Source organism: Typopeltis vanoorti, chromosome 5, assembly GCF_054136105.1.
Source record: "Typopeltis vanoorti isolate ZY-2024b chromosome 5, IOZ_Tvanoo_1.0, whole genome shotgun sequence".
Classification (NCBI taxonomy): Eukaryota; Metazoa; Arthropoda; class Arachnida; order Uropygi; family Thelyphonidae; genus Typopeltis; species Typopeltis vanoorti.
Genome location: NC_143553.1, coordinates 60,865,415 through 60,887,412, shown reverse-complemented (window position 1 = coordinate 60,887,412; position 21,998 = coordinate 60,865,415). Strand labels below are relative to the sequence as shown.

The 21,998-nt window shown below is 34.6% G+C and overlaps 1 protein-coding gene across 1 annotated transcript in view; it reads left to right on the top strand.

The window, feature by feature from the left end:
• The window catches only part of LOC150106464 (rRNA N(6)-adenosine-methyltransferase ZCCHC4), a 119,986-nt gene that overhangs the window by 48,682 nt on the left and 49,306 nt on the right, over positions 1-21,998 (top strand). Inside the window, exons 4-5 of the mRNA XM_090392457.1 lie at positions 8,633-8,705; positions 16,863-17,177. Of these exons, the coding sequence (XP_090248583.1) occupies positions 8,633-8,705; positions 16,863-17,177 (388 nt within the window). The remainder of the gene's footprint in view (positions 1-8,632; positions 8,706-16,862; positions 17,178-21,998) is intronic.

Here is a 21,998-nt window from a genome sequence, read left to right as displayed (position 1 = left end):
TATGTACTTGTAGGGATCAAACAACTGACAACAGTAGCATTACTTGCAAGCAGAGATAGTGCATTGGACTTCCAAGAATTGGAAGAGTAGGAAGGCATGCACTTTTTGTTTAGATGGAAGCAATTTGTCTTCCTCCTCCCCAACTTGCTCCTATCTAAACAAAAGTTTTTCTTGTAAAGCTCAAGTGAAAATTTTGAAGATATATACTCTACAAATCCACAAAGTTTTCATTGGGATATTTTTTGATCTTAATGGAATATTATGAGATCAAAATGATTGTAGGAATCACCTTGCTGCTGAATAATACATGTAACTGTTTTTGGCTTCTAGTTTGATAAAATTATTCTAAAAATATATTTTGCAACTATAAATAACATTTTTAAAATAAAGAAAAAGTAAATTATGACATTTATAATTTTTATATATTTTATATGTGAATCCCACTCATGAAAAGTTGAAGATCCATAGTATAGCATTCCTGTGGATAGGTTAGATTGGATTTAGAAACCCTGCTCTCGATACCAAACAAAATATTTTCAAGTCACTTCAGGCCTCTGATAATGAAGGTATTGGTAGTGGTCTCACACCAGGTGATGAAATATATCTACCCATAAACACATTCATGAACAGCCAATTCATACCTACTGTGGGATCCCAACTTGCTGCCTGGATTGAACAGTAGAGACACTCTACCCAGCCAAACAGGCTGGCAGATGAATATAATAATTTATAAACTGCATGTGGTTAATTAGTTTAATTGATCTGCTTTCAGAAGTAAAACATGTCATTTAACTTATGGCTAACAGAACTGCAAATGCACTGTAGCAAACATCTTTATGAAATACTATTTTAAAGAAAATTCACTGTGGCAAACTATCCACTATAATAAATTTTACCTGTGGCCATATGAGTTCTAGTTTGAGTTAGCTGTATCTTCCTAGCTGGAGAAAATGCCAACTGAAACATTAAATGATAAGTGATTTTCCTAACTTGGTATGGTACTGCTACTATGTTGGTTATCGGAAGTCTGAACATGTTAAACTGTGTTTAGATTCCAAAGCAGCGTTATCAGCTTTCTTTTCCTCTCTCGGAAATATATATCTTTACCAGTAGTATTCTTTTTCTTTGGTAACTTTCATGTGCACAACTCCGCTCTGAGTGCTCTTGCTCTCATCAAGCTAGAAATATGGCATAGCATTTACTATCAGTGATGATCTTACCCATAAATACATGCACCCATTGGAATTCTTTGTACTTCTGCTCATATACTTCTAACATATCTTTTCCTCCACAAGTAACTCTTCCTAATACAGTTAAGTGTTAATTTTTTTTTTCTTTCTTTCCCATAAGCTATTCATGTCATAACTTGGTACAAGTTTCTGCTCCATGAAACACTCACCCTCATGATGTTCAGCACTATCACAATGTCACATGTTCCTATAAAACATCTTTAATAACTTATGTTTCTGTCATGTCTCCTCTTTGAGTTAAACTAAATAATTGCATCTAAATATAATAAACTTCATTCTATAAAGAAATCAAGAGCAATATTAAAACATTAGCACCCTTAAGGGGTGCTTAAGGGTCAAAGCTGTATAACTGAGAGGAGACCTCCACATAGCCGTTAAAGGAATGTGGAGAACCGACCAGGGCTTCTGACCTAATGTCCAATCCTCACCTTCTCGTGGTGCACCCTGTTGGGTATCTACTTTGATACTGAACGAACGAGGATGGGCTGGCAATTTGGGATTTAGCCGACCAAATTGTATTCTTATTGGTTAAACCAAAATAAAAAATGATGGTACAACATGACAAAATTTCATGCCGGCTGGGGCGTCGCCCAGTTAAACAAGGCCCCCGTTGTTTTCGCCAGGGAACCAGGGCGAACAGCGAAAAGTCAGTTACTGGAACAAATCTGAAAACAAACCCCAACTCAACATCACCAGAGTTAAAGATCGGTACTATCAACGTAAGCAGCCTGAATGGCAAAGAAATGGAGCTAGCTGAGGAATTAGATAAGTAAAAGATCGACATAATAGGGGTGATTGAAACAAAAAAGACCAAAACTGGTGAGATCTTTCTGAGCAATAAATACAAAATGTTATATTCAGGCAATGACAATCAAGGAAAAGAAGGAGTAGCCATAGTATTCAACACAAAATACGAGGCTAATCTTCTTGAATGGCAGTCAGTCTCAAGTAGAGTAATGTGGGCAAATATGAGAATGGGGAACTGGACAATGAGACTTATTTGTGCCTATGGTCCCACAGAAGGTTCTACTAAGGTAGAAGTGGAGGAATTTTTTGAGGCTTTAGAAAAAGCAACTGACACAATGAAAAAGGAAAAGTTGGTCCTTGTTGGGGATCTAAATAGTAGAGTAGGAAATGATTGTGAGACATACAAAAATATTTTGGGAAAATTTGGAGAAAAGAGCAAAGCTAATAATAATGGCAAATACCTGTTGGATTTCTGCTCAGGACATGGACTGGTTATTACTAACACCATGTTCCAACATAAAAATGTGCACAAATTCACATGGAGAGAAGAGGCTAGGAATAAGAAAAGTCTCATTGACTATGTTATTGTTGATAGTGATGTTTTCTCCCTGGTGCAGGACACCAGAGTGTACAGAGGATTTGAAATTGGAAGTGATCACTATTTAGTCTTGAGCAGGATAAAATTGAATTTCATATTGAAAAGAATAACATGTAAGAAAGTTTTAAAGCGAATAAAAGTTGAGCAGCTCTCAGATGTGAACTGTAGACTAAAATACAGAAATATTATTGAAAAGAAAATGAAAGAGTTTGAGAACAGGAATCAAACCTTGGAGATTCAGTGGCAAACTCTGAAGGAAACATTGATTGATTCTGCCAGAGAGGCATGTGGTGAGGTTGTGTGCAAGGATAAAAAATTCAGAACTCCCTGGTGGACACAGGAAGTTAAAGAGGCAGTGAAGGAAAAGAAGAAAGCATATCAAAAGTTCCTGGCAAATAAGTCAGCTTTTACTCTTACAGAATACAGAGACAAATGTAAGAAAGCTAAACAGTGTGTAAAACTAGCTAAACAAAAGTCATGGGAGGACTTTGGCAAGAATATAGAAAATAAATATCAAGAAGGTGGCAAAATATTCTGGAGGTTGTTGAAGAAGCTTAGGAATGGAGGAAAGAGTGCTGTAAAAGGAATTAGAGATGATAAAGGTGAAATGAAAACAGGAGAAAAAGATATCCTTGAAGTATGGAGTAATTACTTTGAAAAACTGCTAAATGAAACAAGCAGTGATGACAGCACAGTGATAAAAAACACTGACCAGGCATGCAGTCAGGAATACATATCCATACTTGAAGTAGAAAAAGCCATCAAAGGCTTGAAATGTGGAAAGGCAGCAGGAGTAGATGATATTCGACCAGAAATGCTGAAGTATGGTGGTATAAGAGTCTTACAGTGGCTGCACTTCATAGTTCAGAAAGCCTGGACAGAGGGACGAATTCCCGATGATTGGAGTAGAGCTCTCATAGTACCCATATATAAAAAGGGAAATAAAACTGAATGTGAGAATTACAGAGGTATTTCCCTACTGAGTGTTCCTGGCAAGATCTATGCAAGTATACTTGAGAAACGGTTGAGAAGAATTGTGGAAGAAAAGCTTGGTGAAGAACAAGCTGGATTCAGGCCAAATAGAGGCTGTCAGGATCAGATCTTCACTTTACGACAAATAGTCGAGAAAGCATGGGAATATAACAAAGATCTGTATTTAAGTTTTGTCGATTTGGAAAAGGCATATGACAAGGTGCCAAGAGAGAAGCTATTCAATATGCTGCAGTTATATGGTGTCAATGGGGCATTATATCAAGCAATACTTAGTCTTTATTTGAATTGTGAGTCAGCAGTTAGAATTGAAGGAAGTACAGGAAGATGGTTTAATGTTAAATCTGGTGTGAGACAAGGATGTACATTATCCCCTCTGTTATTCATTATCTATATGGATCACATTATGAAGGAATGTGGTATTAAACCTGATATCAAAATTGGAGATGTTAATGTCAGCTCTTTGCTTTATGCGGATGATGTTATACTTCTAAATAAATCCGCTACAAGTCTGCAAGATTCTCTGACTAAATTGAATAGCTGTTGTAATAGATATGGTATGAAGGTCAGCAATAAAAAGACAAAGACAATGAAAATAGGCAGAATCATTGAAAATGTCAACTGTGTTGTGAATGGAGAACCTGTGGAACAAGTAAAACATTTCAGCTACTTAGGCACAATTTTTACTGAAGATGGTAAACTAAATATAGAAATAGACAACAGAATCAGCAAAGCTGGTATCGTGGGAAGTCAATTGAATAAATTCATATGGAATAAGAAAGAAATTAGTCGGAACACTAAATTAGCTGTATACAAGACTGTGTTCAAACCAATTTTAACTTATGGATCTGAGAGCTGGGTCAGAAGTAAAACACTTGACCAAAGACTAGAGACCACAGATATGAGAGTCTTGAGAAAGATTAGAGGCGTGAACAGATGGCATCAATGGCAATATCATATTAAAAATGAGGATATTAGGAAAGAACTTGACATTGTCAGCATCCAGGAATGCGTTAGCAGAGCTAATCTCAGATGGTATGGTCACTTAAATAGAATGGGAGAGGAAAGATTAGCAAAACAAGTGTTCTCTGCCAGGTTGGCAGGAAAACGACCCAGAGGAAGACCAAGATATAGGTGGATTGATACGGTACAAAGTGCCTTAGACGATAGAAATATAAGATCTGATAATGTTGGAGTCTTGACAAGTAACAGACTGATTTGGAGAAAAATTGTAGATAGGAAGTTAGTAATGATGTAATTTTTTTATGTAGTACTGTCATATCCTGTACACCCCTTGAGGGTACATGGCAGGAATTTGATGATGATGATGATGATAGTTGATAAACTTGAAAGAATTAATAGAAGTTAGAATTGGAAGTAACTAACTAATAAACAGATATAACTTTGGATTATTAACATGTTATGATATTAAACATTCAAAGAACACGCTTCAAATTTACTGCATTGTTTTGTATTTAATCCAAAATACAAAAGTTGATACAATTTTGCACAAAATGATCACAATTTTAATATCTTTTAATCAATTACCGTATATTATCGCGTATAATGCGAAAAATTTATGGTAAAAAATACTACTTAAAGTTAGGGGTTCGCATTATATGCAGATCCTAAAAAATATAACATCTTATTAGACTTGCACATACAAACAATATATACTACCTAATGCCTATGCAACCAAATCTACTTGACCCACTCGCATTTGGCGACCGAGCACGCATCATATCTGCGCATGCGCTCTCCATCGCTGAATGATAGAGCACAGTTAGGTATATTGGTTTAACCACAGTTCATTTTAAATATTATTCGTTAAACAAATCTAGCCTGAAAATGAGCCAACAGAAACATTAACGTTCAGCATTTGAAGCAGGATTTAAATTGCGTGCAGTTTGCAGAAGAACATAATAACAGTGTTGCTATGAGAGAATTTGGTGTAGCAGAGAGTAATATTAGACTTTGGCGTAAGCAAAAAGACAGTCTTGAAAAAATTCTCAAAACGAAACGTGCCCGTCATGGAGATGTAGCATCCTTTCCAGAACTCGAAGAAGAGCTAAATGAATGGATTTTGATGCAACGACAAGATGGCATTATAGTAACAAGAAATGCAATTCGTTTTTGAGCTCTAAAACTCAAGAATGGTAAATTCAAGGACACACCAGGTATTTCATCTTTTCTTGCTTCTCCTGGGTGGTGCAACAGATTTATGGAACACAAAGCATTAACATTACGACACTGAACAAAAATTGTGCAGAAGTTACCAAAGCAGCTTGAAGAAAAAGTGCAGTCCTTCCATAAATTTATCATAAAGTTACGGAAGTGTCACGGATATGAACTTTCCCAAATTGGCAATATGGATGAGATGCCTATGTACTTTGATATGCCTGGGAATCGAACAGTAAACTCAGTTGGTGAAAAGGGTGTCTTCATAAAAACAACGGTACATGAAAAAACGCATTTTACCATTGTTCTAGCATGCATGGCAGACGGAACCAAATTAAAGCCAACAGTGATATTTAAAAGGAAGAAAATTCCAAAGTATATGAAATTTCCACCAGGTGTAATTGTTTGTGCCAATCAGAAAGGTTGGATGGATGAAGAAGGTGTGCAATTGTGGCTGGATCAAGTATGGAACATACGTCCAGGTAGCTTGTTACGTCAACAAAGCATGCTAGTCTGGGATATGTTCCAGGTGCATTTAACAGAGGCACACAAAGAGAAAGCACGTGAGCTACGTACAGACCTAGCAGTCATACCAGGTGGTCTAACTTCCGTTTTGCAGCCACTTGATGTCAGCTTGAATAAGCCATTTAAAGATCACTTACATGAAAAATGGAGAGAATGGATGTCATCTGGTTTGGTGAAGATGACAAAGGGTGGGAATTTTCAGAAGCCTGAGATCACCCTAGTCACCAGCTGGGTTAAAGAAGCATGGGATTCGATACCATCTGAAATGATTCAACGCTCATTTCTTAAATGTGGAATAAGTAATTCAATGGATGGATCCGAAGATCACATCATATACAAAAGCGAGGATGACACACAACAAATTGGAGAGCATGAAGATGATGACGTCAACTGCTACACTGATGACGCAATCCCTACAGATGAATTTATAAATGAAATGTTTGACAACTCAAAAGATGAAGAAGAATTTAAAGGATTTTGACATTTTGTTTTAAAATAAATATTTCTTTCGTTAATTCGTATTGTATTTTGACATTTTGTTTTAAAATAAATATTTCTTTCGTTAATTTATATTGTATTATTTATAATGTTATGGAACAAGATTAACAGATCGCATTATATGTGGACATGGCATTTTAGGGCTAGTTTTCAAACAAAATTTCTAGTTCATTATACGTGGATCGCATTATACACGATAATATACAGTAATCATTTTAATAAAATGATCACAAGATGTGGCTATTTCAGAACCAATGAATGAAATTTTTTTCTTATATACTGCAGAATACAGTTATCAATAAATAACAAGCAAGCTTCAGGCAAGACAGTATGAGAAAGTTTTTTTATATGTGAGAAAAATAGCTAGTGTTAATTACTCAGGAACATGTGTCAGCTTTTTGAATCATTTCTGATGGTACAACAGAGGCAAAACTGTTAGAAGAATATTGAACAAAGTACAGTTGACCCTTGAAAAACATGGGTTTGAACTGTATTTGTCCATTTATAAGTGGATTTTTTTCAATAACTATACTGGAAAATTTTTTGGAGATTTGCGACAATTTGAAAAAAACTCTTAGATGAACCATGTAGCATAGAAATGTTGAAAAAATTAAGAAAAAGTTAGGTATTTCATGAATGCAAATTATTCTATTATAAAAAGTTAAAATTTATCAAAACTTACTTACACTAACACTTACAGACCGTACATGGTGCCATTCGCAGTCGAGAGAAATGTAAAGATGTAGCATTAATCATAACTGCATAAAATTAACTGTAGTACATACTGTAATAATTTCGCAGCCACCTCTTATTGCAGTGAGCTCAAGTTGCGAGTATTCACTTAAAACAAACATTGGAAGAAGAACTGGTACCATATAGAAACATTTCTAGAGAAATATAAAGCAAAAAAGTCGGACAGAAATTACGATGCTTTTCCGTAAAGTTACAGCTAACGTGTCTGCCTCTCCTGCTTTGTTGTCAGTGCATGAATTGTTATATCTGTAAATAGATATGAATTTCTTTTTCACATTATCTTTTCATTTTTGATATCTAGTGTTAGTAATAACATCTACAGTGTTTTGTATCATATAAAACAATATTGAAGTAGGTACTAACAGACAGATGAAACAGGTGACATAAACTTATAGTATCGTAAGAATACAGTCTATGTATTATAGACTGTATTCTTACAATCAAGTAAGCTAGGGAAAAGAAAATGTTATTAACTCTAGCTTACTTGATTGTAAGAATACAGTCTATAATACATAGACTGTATTCTTACAATAAAGTTGTAAGAATACAGTCTATTGTAAGAATAAATCAAATGTGTTGATTGATTGTTTATGTAATCAGTAAGGCTTCCGGTCAACAATAGGCTACTATTAGTAGTTTAGTTTTTGGGGAATCAAAAGTTATATGTGGATTTCTGACAGCATGGGGGTCGGCACCCCTAACCCCCGTGTTGTTTTGGACCTATCTTTGTGAGAGATGTTCTCACGTAAGTACAGTATTTATTTGAGCAGTATGTAATGATATTAGAAAATCGAATATTTTTAAAATAGTTGTCTTTTTTAATGTACCTTTTGCAAATGTGTTTTGGTATTTATTTATAGTGATGACTTACAGTATACATATTTGTTCATTTCTTATTTACGTTTTCTTTCTCTCCAAATAATGAAAATGTTTCGGCATTCAAATCCCAGTTGTACTACTCTTTCAGGGATTTAGTGTAATGTGAATTTATTAAATTTAAAATTTGTTAAAATATTTGACTGCCATTACAGTTTTCCCTGATTGGTGATTGATTTTCAGAATTAATTTAACATTCTGCATTTTTATGTCTTAGAGTACACGAATACATCTGTATTGAAGAGAAACATGACCTCTCAAGCCTCTTACTTGATATAGACCATAGATATGTAAGTTGAAATTATTTTTATTAGGAATTTTTTTTTTTTTATCAATCCAAGGGTAAAATCAAAAAAGAAAATGCACGGAATGCATTTTTCTTTTTATCATTCTTATTATAATAGTTATAAAAATTATTTTGAAGAAAGAAAATAAAATGGCTTTATTTTAAGGCTTCAGTTTGCATATATTATTTTATTTAGTTGGTATGTTTAATATGAATTCCCATCCAGAAAGGTTGTGGCATAGTACATTAGTACTGTGGTGAGTTAGCAATGAGATAATCCAGAAATCCTAGAGACCAAACTTGGGACTTTTTCAAACTGCTCTAGGTCTCATGCTACAACCACACACATTAAGGCCACTGTCTCAGTGTGTGAGCTGGGCATACAGAAGATTTTCAGTATAATTGGCAGGATGTATTGTTATCATCACTTGTGTTGGTTGATCTCTTTAATTTTTCAATAATTAAATGAAGACTCGAAAGGGGGACCCCGCCCTTTCGAGTCATCAGAATTCAAGGAGAACCGGCCTACCAGTCCCGGAACTCAGGGGTTGGGTGTTGTAGGCGACAGGGGAGCGTAGTCCCCCTAGTGTGTGTGTGTGTGTCTGTGTGTATATATATCATTTAATTGACGCTAATAAATCTATTCATTACATTCTATTTTAAAAGCTTGAAAACTAACCAAAAAATTTTAATATTGAAATGACAGAAATATTAAATCTTTGTACAACACAAGGGTGCTTAAGAGTCAAAGCTGTATAACTGAAAGGAGACTTCCACATAGCCTTTAAAGGAATGCAGAGAATCTACCAGGGCTTCTGACCTAATGTCCAATCCTTACCTTCTCGTGGTGCATCATGTTGGGTACAACATGAAAAAATCTCATGCTGGCTGAGGCGTCGCCCAGTTAAACGAGGTTCCCGTTGTTTTTGCCAGGGGAACCAGGGCAAACAGCAAAAAGTCAGCTACTGGCACAAATCTGGAAACACAACCCAACTCAACATCACCAGAGTTAAAGATCGGTACTATCAACGTAAGAAGCCTGAATAGCAAAGAAATGGAGCTAGCTGAAGAATTAGATAAGTACCAGATTGACGTAATAGGGGTGACTGAAACAATAAAGTAAAAAACTGGTAAGATCTTTTTGAGCAATAAATACAAAATGTTACATTAAGTAGCCATAGTATTCAACACAAAATATGAGGCTAATCTTCTTGAATGACATGTAATCTCAAGTAGAGTGATGTGGGCAAATATCAGAATGGGAAACTGGACAATGAGACTTATTTGTGCCTATGGTCCCACAGAAAGTTCTTCTAAGATAGAAGTGGAGGAATTTTTTGAGTCTTTAGAGAAAGCAACTGACACAATGAAAAAGGAAAAGGTGGTCCTTGTTGGGGATCTAAATAGCAGAGTAGGAAATGGTTGTCAAACATACAAAAATATTTTGGGAAAATTTGGAGAAAAGAGCAAAGCTAATAATAATGGCAAATACCTGTTGGATTTCTGCTCAGGACATGGACTGGTTATTACTAACACCATATTCCAACATAAAAATGTGCACAAATTCACAAAGAGAGAAGAGGCAAGGAATAAGAAAAGTCTCATTGACTATGTTATTGTTGATGGTGATGTTTTCTCCCTGGTGCAGGACACCAGAGTGCATAGAGGATTTGGAATTGGAAGTGATCACTATTGAGCAGGATAAAATTGAATTTCATAATGAAAAGAATGACATGTAAGAAAATTTTAAAGCAAATAAAAGTTGAGCAGATCTCAAATGTGAACTGTAGACTAAAATACACAAATATTATTGAAGAAAAAATGAAAGAGTTTGAGAACAGGAACCAAACCTTGGAGATTCAGTGGCAAGCCTTGAAGAAAACCCTGATTGATTCAGCCAGAGAGGCATGTGGTGAGGTTGTCTGCAAGGATTGAAAAATCAGAACTCCATGGTGGACACAGGAAGTTAAAGAGACGGTGAAGGAAAAGAAGAAAGCATATCAACAGTTCCTGGCAAATAAATCAGCTTGTGCTCTTAGAGAATACAGAGAGAAATGTAAGAAAGCTAAACACTGTGTAAAACTAGCTAAACAAAAGTCATGGGAGGACTTTGGCAAGAACATAGAAAATAAATATCAAGAAAGTGGCAAAATATTCTGGAGATTGTTGAAGAAACTTAGAAATGGAGGAAAGAGTGCTGTAAAAGGAGTTAGAGATGATAAAGGTGACATGAAAACGGTAGAAAAAGATATCCCTGAAGTATGTCGAAAAATTGCTAAATGAAACAGGCAATCAGTGATAGCAGAGTGGTAAAAAAACACTCAATAGGAATACATGTCCATACTTGAAGTAGAAAAAGCCATCAAAGGCTTGAAATGTGGAAAGGCAGCAGAAGTAGATGATATTCGACCAGAAATGCTGGAGGTATAAAAGTCTTACAGTGACTGCACTGCATAGTTCATAAGGCCTGGACAGAGGGACAAATTCCCGATGATTGGAGCAGAGCTCTCATAGTACCCATATATAAAAAGGGAAATAAAACTGAATGTGAGAATTACAGATTTATTTCCCTACTGAGTGTTCCTGGTAATATTTATGCAAGTATACTTGAGAAACGGTTGAGAAGAATTGTGGAAGAACAAGCTGGATTCAGGCCAAATAGAGGCTGTCTGGGTCAGATCTTCACTTTACCACAAATAGTGGAGAAATCATGGGAATATAACAAAGATATGTATTTAAGTTTTGTCAATCTGTAAAAGGTATATGACAAGGTGCCAAGAGAGAAGCTATTTGATATGGTACAGTTATATGGTGTCAGTGGAGCATTATATCAAGCAATACTTAGTCTGTATATGAGTTGTAAGTCAGCAGTTAGAATTGAAGGAAGTACAGGAAGATGGTTTAATGTTAAATTTGGTGTGAGACAAGTATGTACATTATCCTTTCTGTTATTCATTATCTATATGGATCACATTAAGATGGAAAGTGGCATTAAACATGATATCAAAATTGGAGATATTAATATCAGCTCTTTGCTTTATGCAGAAGATGTTATACTTCTAAATAAATCTGCTAGAAGTCTGCAAGATTCCCTGACTAAATTGAATAACTGTTGTAATAGATATGGTGTGAAGGTCAGCAATAAAAAAACAAAGACAATGAAAATAGGCAGAATCATTGAAAATGTCATGTGCATTGTGAAAACCTGTGGAACAAGTAAAACATTTCAGCTACTTAGGCACGATATTTAGTGAAGATGGTAAATTAAATATGGAAATAGATAACAAAATCATTAAAGCTGGTATGGTAAGAAGTCAATTGAATAAATTCATGTGGATTAAGTGAGAAATTAGTTGTAACACTAAATTAGCTGTATTCAAGACAGTGTTCAAACCTATTTTAACTTATGGATCTGAGAGCTGGGTCAGAAGTAAAACACTTGACCAAAGACTAGAGACTGCAGATATGAGAGTCCTGATAAAGATTAGAGGCGTGAACAGATGGCATCAATGATGATATCATATTAAAAACGAGGATGTTAGGAAAGAACTTGATATTGTCATCATCCAGGAATGCATCAGCAGAGCTAATCTCAGGTGGTATGGGTGAGGAAAAATTAGCAAAACAAGTGTTCTCTGCCAGGTTGGCAGGAAAATGACCCAGAGGAAGACCAAGATATAGGTGGATTGATATGGTACAATATGTCTTAGACGATAGAAATATAAGATCTGATAATGTTGGAATCTTGACAAGTAACAGACTGATTTGGAAGAAAATTGTAGATAGGAAGTTAGTAAGGATGTAAATTTTTCATGTAGTACTATCATATCCTGTGCACATCTTGAGGGTACATGTCAGGAATTTGATGATGATGATATTTTTAAAAGTTTTAAAAGACACATGCCTCATAGGCTGAATCAATTGATGCTTTCTTCAGATTTTTCCTCTGAGTCTCCAGAGTTTGGGTCTTGTTTTCAAATGATTTCCATTCGGTAATATTTGTATATTTGAGTGAACAGATAACCTTTGATTCAGTTTTAGTTCCTGAAAGTCAGTAATATACTCTGCTGAGTTTAATATGAAAGGACAGTTTAAAGTGTGGAGAAAAATATCACAACAAAAAATAATGAGTTGCTTTAAAGTATAGAAGAACGGAGTAATGACAATGGTTAATGGAAGGTATAACATGGGTAACAAACTAATTTCAAATCTTCAGATAGTGGAGTTTGCCTATGCACATTTTGTTTTATTATTATTAACATAGCTTTGATAATATTTACAGAAAAAAATGACAATTTTATATATGACCTTATTATATATATATGTATACAGGTAACCCTCGTGTAACGCGGATGTTAAGTTCCACAGAAATGCAGCGTTACATAAATTGCGTTATGCAAGACTCAGTTATATAAGTTAAGAAAACATATAAACTCTGAAACATATACATAGTATAAACTTATAAAAATACAAATTGTATGTAAGCTTCATTGTGCATAACATATAAATGTTTTAGGCAGAATAAAATAAAGTGCATATTTTAATCGTCATCACTGTCTTCAAAGCGAACATTTCGTAGATGTTCTTTATTACGAGTTGCTGGACGTCGTCATCACTTGAAATCTCTTGGACATCATTTCTATAATTCTCATCGCATACTTCAGCTGGTTTAGTTATCAAGAAATCAGTAATAAGATCTTGCTTACCACTGTGCTGCACTTTTTTTTTTTATTAAGTTCATAATATGGAGCTAAACAAATATTCAATTGTATTGTGAATTTTCCAGAGTGCTCCATTAAGGGATCATTATTCGTAAAATAACTTTCTTGCCAAGTCCAATCCTGCTAATTTTTTAAACTGAATTGTTTTACCAATTAATCACAATTATAATCTTCAGCAGAACTTTCCCCGCCATTTGGTTTGACGTCATCTATTAATTGTACCAGTTCCTCCTCATTTAAATCTGTTTCCCCATCAATTAATTCACTAATTTCGTTTTCAACCATATCGCAAAAGTCCTCTAAGTGGCCATTACTATAAAAATAAATTTTTATATAAAAAAAGCATTACATATTGTATATAACTGACCAGAAAATAAAATGGTCAGTTTGAGATTAATGCACTTTCCTGGCAGAAAACGAAGGCAATGTTCAACAATAATTAACACTTTATACGGTAAACAATTGGCATACATAGGTGCTAAAGGGTATTTCCCCTAATACAAATTCGCTACTTATAACTACATGCATGATACGGGCAGACGCAAATTTAACGAAGATAAAATTTGATTTTCAAGTCGCACGGTGAAAAACATACGAAAAGATAAAGAGTTACTACAATTTGTAGACCGTGTTTTTATCAAAACCGCGTTGAACAAGGGTTGCTACAATTTGTAGACTGCGTTATAGCGAAATCGCGTTGTATAAGTACCGCGTTATACGAGGGTTACCTGTATGTATATATATGTGTATGTACGCTAGTGGCCAAAACTGTGGAAACCTTTGGTAAAAGTGTATTTTTGAGGTTTGATGGCTCATAACACCACTTTTTTTTGGTGTAATACCATAAAATTATATATCAATGGAAAGATAATTTAATCAAGAATGTAATGCAAGAAAGTTTGTTCAATTATCTCTATTCTATGAAAGGTTATAGCCAAATAACTAGAAAAAAGAAGCACAACTTGCTTAGCTTGATATGAAGTAGCTTTCCTTCATTTGAATGTAGCCAATGAGCATGAGAGTGTTTAGAGAGCCAATCAGGTGTCATCTTGTTTTTTGCAATGAGCAAATAAGGTCACAGTAGGATTCAGCTATTGATGTCATGTATTGGAGCTGAGAGGAGGACATTTGTCAGTGTGTTATGTGATTGCTATCAAGTTGGTTGATTTTTTTTGTGTTCTTTCATTTAGCGAGCTTGTAAAACGTAATAAATTTAAAGAAATGGTGCAAAGAGTTGACTGGTCACCTAGAAAGCAATTTAAAATAGTACTATTAAGTGAACAAGGCTACAGTTATGAAGAAATTAGAAAAAGTGGTGGAAACTTAACCAAAGGTGGCATTTCTAAATTTTTGAAGAGGTATAAGGAGACTCAGTCACTACAAAACCAGACTGGTAAAGGCAGGAAAACGTGCACAACAGCAAGTGATGATAGAAGAATTGAGAGACTGTGCCTATGTGACAGAAGAAAATCATCTAGGTGTATACAAGATGAAATAGCGCAATACAATGTGAAGTTGAGTGCAAGGACTGTTTGGCACAGACTGCAGGAATTTGGTCTAAATGCTAGAATTCCATGAAAAAAAGCCATTTTTTTTATTCGAACAAAGGTTGTACAGATTAAACTGGGCTAAAACCCATGTTAACTGGACAGCAGAACAATGGGACAGTGTTATTTGTAGTGATGAGACCAAAAACTTCCTCTTTGCTACCGATGGCATAAAATACGTAAGGAGAAGAATCGGAGAAGATTTGCATCCTGATTGAATTACACGTACCATGAAACACCCACTTAGTGTTATGATCTGGGGTTTTTGATGTATGACATCAAAAGGTGTGGGCAGAATTTGTGTGATTAATGGGAATATAAATGCCCCAAAATACATAATGAAATACTTGAGCCCAAACTGAAGCATTCTGCATGTGATCTTTTCCAAGATAATGAAGCATTTATATATATTTCAACAGGATTCAGCTCCATGTCATGTTGCTGCTGTGTGCAAAAAGTGGTTTCAAGATAATCATATTTCACTGCTGGAATGGCCTGGGAATAGCCCAGACCTTAACCCAATCAAAAATCTATGGAACCAATAAAGAAACTTGTTAGTCAGAAGCAACCCAGCAATAAAACCCAATTAATAGAAGCAATTATTCAATCTTAGTTTCACATTATAACAGCTGCAGAACTAAAAAACTTGGTTCACTCAATGGGAAGGCGTTGTAAGACCGTAATTAACATTAAAGGTTACCCAACTAAGTATTAACTCACATTGTGAGAATTTTTGTATATTTCATTTTTTCTACGTGTTTCACTTTTCTCCTTTATAACTGCTGTTCTAATAAAAAAAATACTTCAGAAAAGTTATTGCATTACATTCTTGATTAAATTATCTTTCCATTGATATATAATTTTATGGTATTACTCAAAAAAAAAAGTGGTGTTATGAGCCATCAAATCTCAGAAATACACTTTTTCCAAAAGGTTTCCACAATTTTGGCCACTAGCGTATGTAAATATGTATGTATATATATATGTATGTAATGAATATTAATATGGTTTGAATGACCATAACACCGAGATTAAAAAGAATCAGGTTTAATCGTGAGACACCACTAGTTTCGTTGAGAAAATCAACTTCTTCAGGTGACCAATACAAAGAATTATATAAAATATAACAGAAACATTGTAAAATAACAACAACAGATCTAATGTAAAAAACTGAAGTACAGTTTAAAAAAGAATATGTGCTGAAATTCCAATTGAAGTAAGATATCGCGAGTGTGCCAATATTGGACAGTAGAGGTGTGTGCATCAGATAAATTGTAGCTGAGGCTGTTATTCATGTGGGTTGAATTGAGTGACATTTCTTTAGATTCAAGTATCCTTCTCTCGAGTTCATCATAACAAGTATGTATATTGGACTCTTGATATGATATGATGAACTCGAGAGAAGGATCTTGAATCTAAAGAAATATCACTCGATTCAATCCATATGAATAACAGCCTCAGCTACAATTTATCTGCACACATCTCTACTGTCCAATATTGATGCACTTGCGATAGCTCATGCACAGTTTACTTCAATTGGAATTTCAGCATGTATTCTTTTTTAAACTGTACTTCAGTTTTTTACATTAGATCTGTTGTTGTTATTTTACAATGTTTGTTATATTTTATATAATTCTTTGTATTGATCACCTGAAGAAGTTGATTTTCTCAATGAAACTAATAGTGTCTCACGATTAAACCTGATTCTTTTTAATCTCGGTGTTATGGTCATTCAAACCATATTAATATTCATAACATTATTAACCGAGTAAATATGAACTCCAATATGTATGTAAGTATGTATATATATATATATATATATATATATATATGTAAGTATGTGTATTTATATGTATGGATGTGTGTATTTATTTATTTGTTTATTTATTACAGCAACAGTTTTATAATCCACAAAAGGTTTGCTACTACAACATGTTTAATCATCATTTTTTTGATGGACCAAATTCAGAAAGTATTTTTAAAACTTTTTTATGTAAAAATGATGGTAAAGGAGTTGTTATACTTCTTGATCCACCATTCGGAGGATTGATTGATGCTATTGTCCACAGCTTAAAGAAAATAGAAGCATTGTGGAAAGAAAAAGTTGAAAACATTGCACTTAATATGCCAGTTCTGTGGTTCTTTCCTTATTTTAATGAAAAAAGAATACTCCAGCTGTTGCCTTCGTTTTGTATGTTGGACTACAAAGTAAGTGAATATTTTGATTTTTTTTAAAACTTTAAAAGAAATTAAAACATTATGAAACAAAAACACTTAATGCTTTTGTTTCATAAATAATGAGTTTAGTTAATCTTACTCTCATCATCTTTCTGTCTTGTATTAGCTCTGTGATAGAAAAATTTTCAAACTTATCAATAAAAACAGTTGTAATACTTCAGTTCCTTTTGCAAGTCATCCTAGTGATGATGTCACTCTTGCACAGTATTTTCTGCTTTGATTGTTTAAATTCTTTTTACAACCCAGGTGTGAAGACATTGGATAGTTTGCTGTATATAATTCAAGTTTCTGATTTTGTTAGCTCTTATAATTAGATCTTTTAAAACACTTCTCACTGCATCTGTGTTGTTTTCATACCATTTTCAAAAACTTTTACTAATCTTTCCTTTCACATTCTGTTTAAGTTCACGCTATCCTAGATTACCTCTGCTTGAGCACATTATTACTAGTATTAAGAGAAACATCAGGGGGAGTCAGGAATTCATCAAAGGAGGCTACATATCGCTGGTATCAACTGCCATACCTTCACTTGAATTCATTCACACTGCCTGCACTCACAACCTCCAAAGGCAGTCCATTCTAATCTTGCACCACTCTATAAAAGAAAAACCCCCTTTGTGCCTTCATTCTCTTCCTCCTCCTCTCCATAAAATGAATCTACTGGTATCCTGTATAACCCTTTCAGAAGTCTCAATCATATCATCCCTCTTTCTCTCTTTGCTAGTGTTATGATACATGGCACACAATTATGATATCCTCTTTAACACACTCTCTGCACTCTACCAGGAGACCAGATCTGCACACTATATTTCAAGTGAAATCATATCAAAGCCTTGTAAAGAGACAGAAATGATTTCTTTATCCTTACATGTCAAAGGTCATTTCAGCATTGCAATTATCCCCTAAATTGTATTTGTAATCTTTGCTATATGGCCTTTGAAAGATTCAACATCCTGTCTGTTAAACTTCGGGATCCCTAGCCTGATCCATTTCTTCTTCTAGCATAATCCCACCAGTATAAGGGACATTCGATATATCATTGGATATCACTAAAGTGTGCATAACTTCAATTTACTAACATTGAACTGACAGCCATTTTCACATGCTCACAATTCCAACATATTCAAATCATTCTGTAAGCACTGCATTCCTGATTACCCTGCGTGTCTCTGCATTATAATCAAGCAGCTGTATATCGCCTGTCAAATCTTTCCCAGTGTCATTAATGTAAAGATTGAATAACACTGGACAAAGGACTGATCCATGTGGTCCGCTTTTTTGATATCTGTCATTTAGCTGTCCTTTTCTCCACACTAATATTTTCTAATCTGGTCCCGTATTCCTCCAGTTTAGGAAATAGTCATCCATGCTGTATTTTTTCTCATTGTCTAACTCAACGGTAACATTTATTATAAAATGTGAGCAAGTTACTCAAACAAGACCTTTCCTAAGTAAACCCATGCTATTCATTGCAAAGTATGAATATACATAAATGGACTGATCTGTCAGTCCATTTATGTATAGAGGCCCTTAACTTTTCCAATGCATCAGTTTGCACTACACTTGGGCATTCTCTTTATACATTCTCTGTGGAATCTTCCCTGTTCTGAGGCTCAAATTATATAACCTGGTCAAAGAAATAGCCAGTGCAGTTGAGCACTCTTTTAGCATCTGTGCTGATATCCCATCAGCTCCTATTGCCAAATTCTTATTCAGTTTGTGCAATGGCTCTAGTAACTCCTCCTGTTGAATGCACCAGGTTGATAGTTTTGAGCAGAATGGCACTCATTAGTTGAAGAATTTCTTCTGCATCTGTCACACTCCTATCTACATTCATTCATTAGAATGATTCTTTTATACTCATTCTTTCTTTTACTTTCAGCATATTGAGAAAATGCTTTTGGGTTGTCTTTAGCTTTCTCTCTGTTGAATGCACCAGGTTGATAGTTTTGAGCAGAATGGCACTCATTAGTTGAAGAATTTCTTCTGCATCCGTCACACTCCTATCTACATTCATTCATTAGAATGATTCTTTTATACTCATTCTTTCTTTTACTTTCAGCATATTGAGAAAATGCTTTTGGGTTGTCTTTAGCTTTCAGAGCATTTTCTTTAACATTCCTTACACTAGTTGTGACTCTTCTGGCCTTATAATTTTCGTAACTATCATCATCATTCTTATGCATATGATATTCTTTCCATATCACCTTTTTCTTAAGAATCTCTTGCTTAATAAGATTACACATCCATTTTACTCCTACTCTGTTTATTTTTCAAACTCCAGGGTCACATTCTGACACTGCAGCAAGTAACTATTTTTTAAATGCTTTCTATGCATGCCTGATATCCTTTCCTTTTAGCAAATGATGTCATGAGACAGAACCTAGCATTGTCTTCAGTTGATCATAATTTCCTGCTTTGTAGTCCAGCATGTAACATTTTTTTGAATGGAACATCCATAACTTAGCCACTTTCCAAGTCATTACAGCACGATCACTGTCACCAACCAAAGGCAGAACAGTCATGTCTCTAACTAAAACTTCCTCTGACACTACAATTAGATTTAATACTCTTTGACCTTGAGTTCCTTCTGTCGCATGCTGTTTGAGGATGTTGTTTGGCAATAGCTTAGTAAATTCAGTTTCATTCTTCTTGTTAGAATTTTTGCACCCATTATGTTTATTTGATAATGCATGTCATTATTACTAGCAACCAATGCACTAGATCTATGACAACACCCTACTAAGTATTTGATCTTGTTAGACTCCTTCTCACATCAGATTGCTTCAGACTCACTGCCAAATGGAAAATTGTTACCAATATTGTAGCCATAGCTTTCTACCCTAACTGGACTCAAGTCATCCAATATCATTAGCAGCACACCCACCCTACTCTCCTATCCTGTCTGACCTTCCTAAAACTACTGTATCCTATACACTCAACACAAGTTAGTATATCTGTCTCTGATAGCCATTCTGGGCTATTAATAATGACAAGTAAGCTGTTTGCTTTCTTAATTTTCCTCAGAAGACTGATATCTGTGGTCTCCAATCTTTGATGAACTGTTTTTATTTCTACCTGCTCAAAGGTGGATAAAATTGGTATAAAATACATTTCTGTTCTACTAGTTTGGACATTTTGGCTGATTTCTTCCTTATTCCATATCAGTTTTATTCATTTGACTTCTTGCCATGCTTGCCTTATTCTGTTATTTAGTTAATAATCTATACTAAAATTGCACCTGTAATAGCATAATAATATTAAAACTATTACTGAATTCTTATGGTTCACTAATGGCATGAATAAGTGTACAAATGATTAAAATTCTTAATTATTTATCATTAATGATTAATTATCATTCTTTTATGATTACAAAAAAATCTCATATTTTAGTATAAGGTGTGTACATTGTTATGTACGTAGTTTTTGGCATAATAAACATCTTGTAAGATGCATAAATGACATGATATTCATAACCGAAACAAAGAAAACAAAAATAAGTGAGATTTTTCTGAACATCAAATACATGATATTATATTCAGGCATTGAAAAGGAGTAGCTACAGTATTCAGCACTAAATATGAGGACAATCTTCTTGAATGGTAGGTAGTTTCAGGTAGAATGATATGAAGAGATATTAGAAAGGGAAAAACATGGGTACACAAATAAGTCTCACTTATTTGTGTGCCCCTGGTCCCACAGAGGGTTTTACTAAGGAAGAAGTTGGAGAATTTTTTTGAGGCATTACAGAAGGCAGGTGACACAGTAAAAAACAAAAAGTTGGTCCTTGTTGAAGATCTAAACAGCAGAGTAGGAAATGCCTGAACCAGACATTCAGAAATATTTTTGGAATATTTGAAGAAAAGAGCAAAGCCAATGGTAATGGTAAGTGCCTGCTAGATTTTTTTTTTTTTTTTCAGAACATGGACTAGTTATTACTAACATCATATTCCAGCATAAAACATGTGCACAAATTCACATGGAGAGAAGATGTGAGAAATAAAAGTCTTGTTGCTATCAAGAAAAGTCATTGATATCGATATCTTCATATTGGCTCAAAACAAGAGTATGCATAAGATTTGAAATTGGAATGATCACCATTTAGTTTGAGCTGGATAAAATTGAATTTTAAAAGAGTTTTAAAATGGATCAGAGTAGCTTTCAGAGGTGAATTGTATACTCAAATACATAAACATTATTCGGGGAAAGAAAAAAGAAAGTGTTTTTAAAAATAAGAACCAAACCTTGATGATTCACTGGCAAACCCTAAAGAAAGCATTGATTAATGCAGCTAGACAGTTGTGAGGTTGTCTCAATCAGAATTCCACGGTGGATTCGGAAAGTTAGAGGCAATCTAGGAAACAAGGACAGCATATCGAAAGTTCCTGATCAGTAAGTCAGCTTGTACTCTGAGAGAATACAGAGAAAAAAATGTAAGAAAGCAAAACACTGTGTAAAACTAGCTAAACAAAAGTCATGGGAAGAACATAGAAATTAATGAGATAATGGTTTAAAATGGGGGGTGGGGTGCAAATTATGTGAAAAAAATATTTCAAATAGACTTTGAATGAGGCTGAAAATTCACTTACCACTTGTTTATGATCATTCACTTGTGGCAAGTGAATTTCTTTAGCCCTGCCTATAATTATTTGCTGAGCTGGTTAACTGAGTGGATAGTGTCTCTGCCCTCAGCTAACAGAGTGTTAGATGAGGGCAGGTGTATGGGAATGTCTTTAGGTGGAAGATCAGTTTCATCATCTGGTGATACCTAAAGGTATGAAGTGCCTTGAA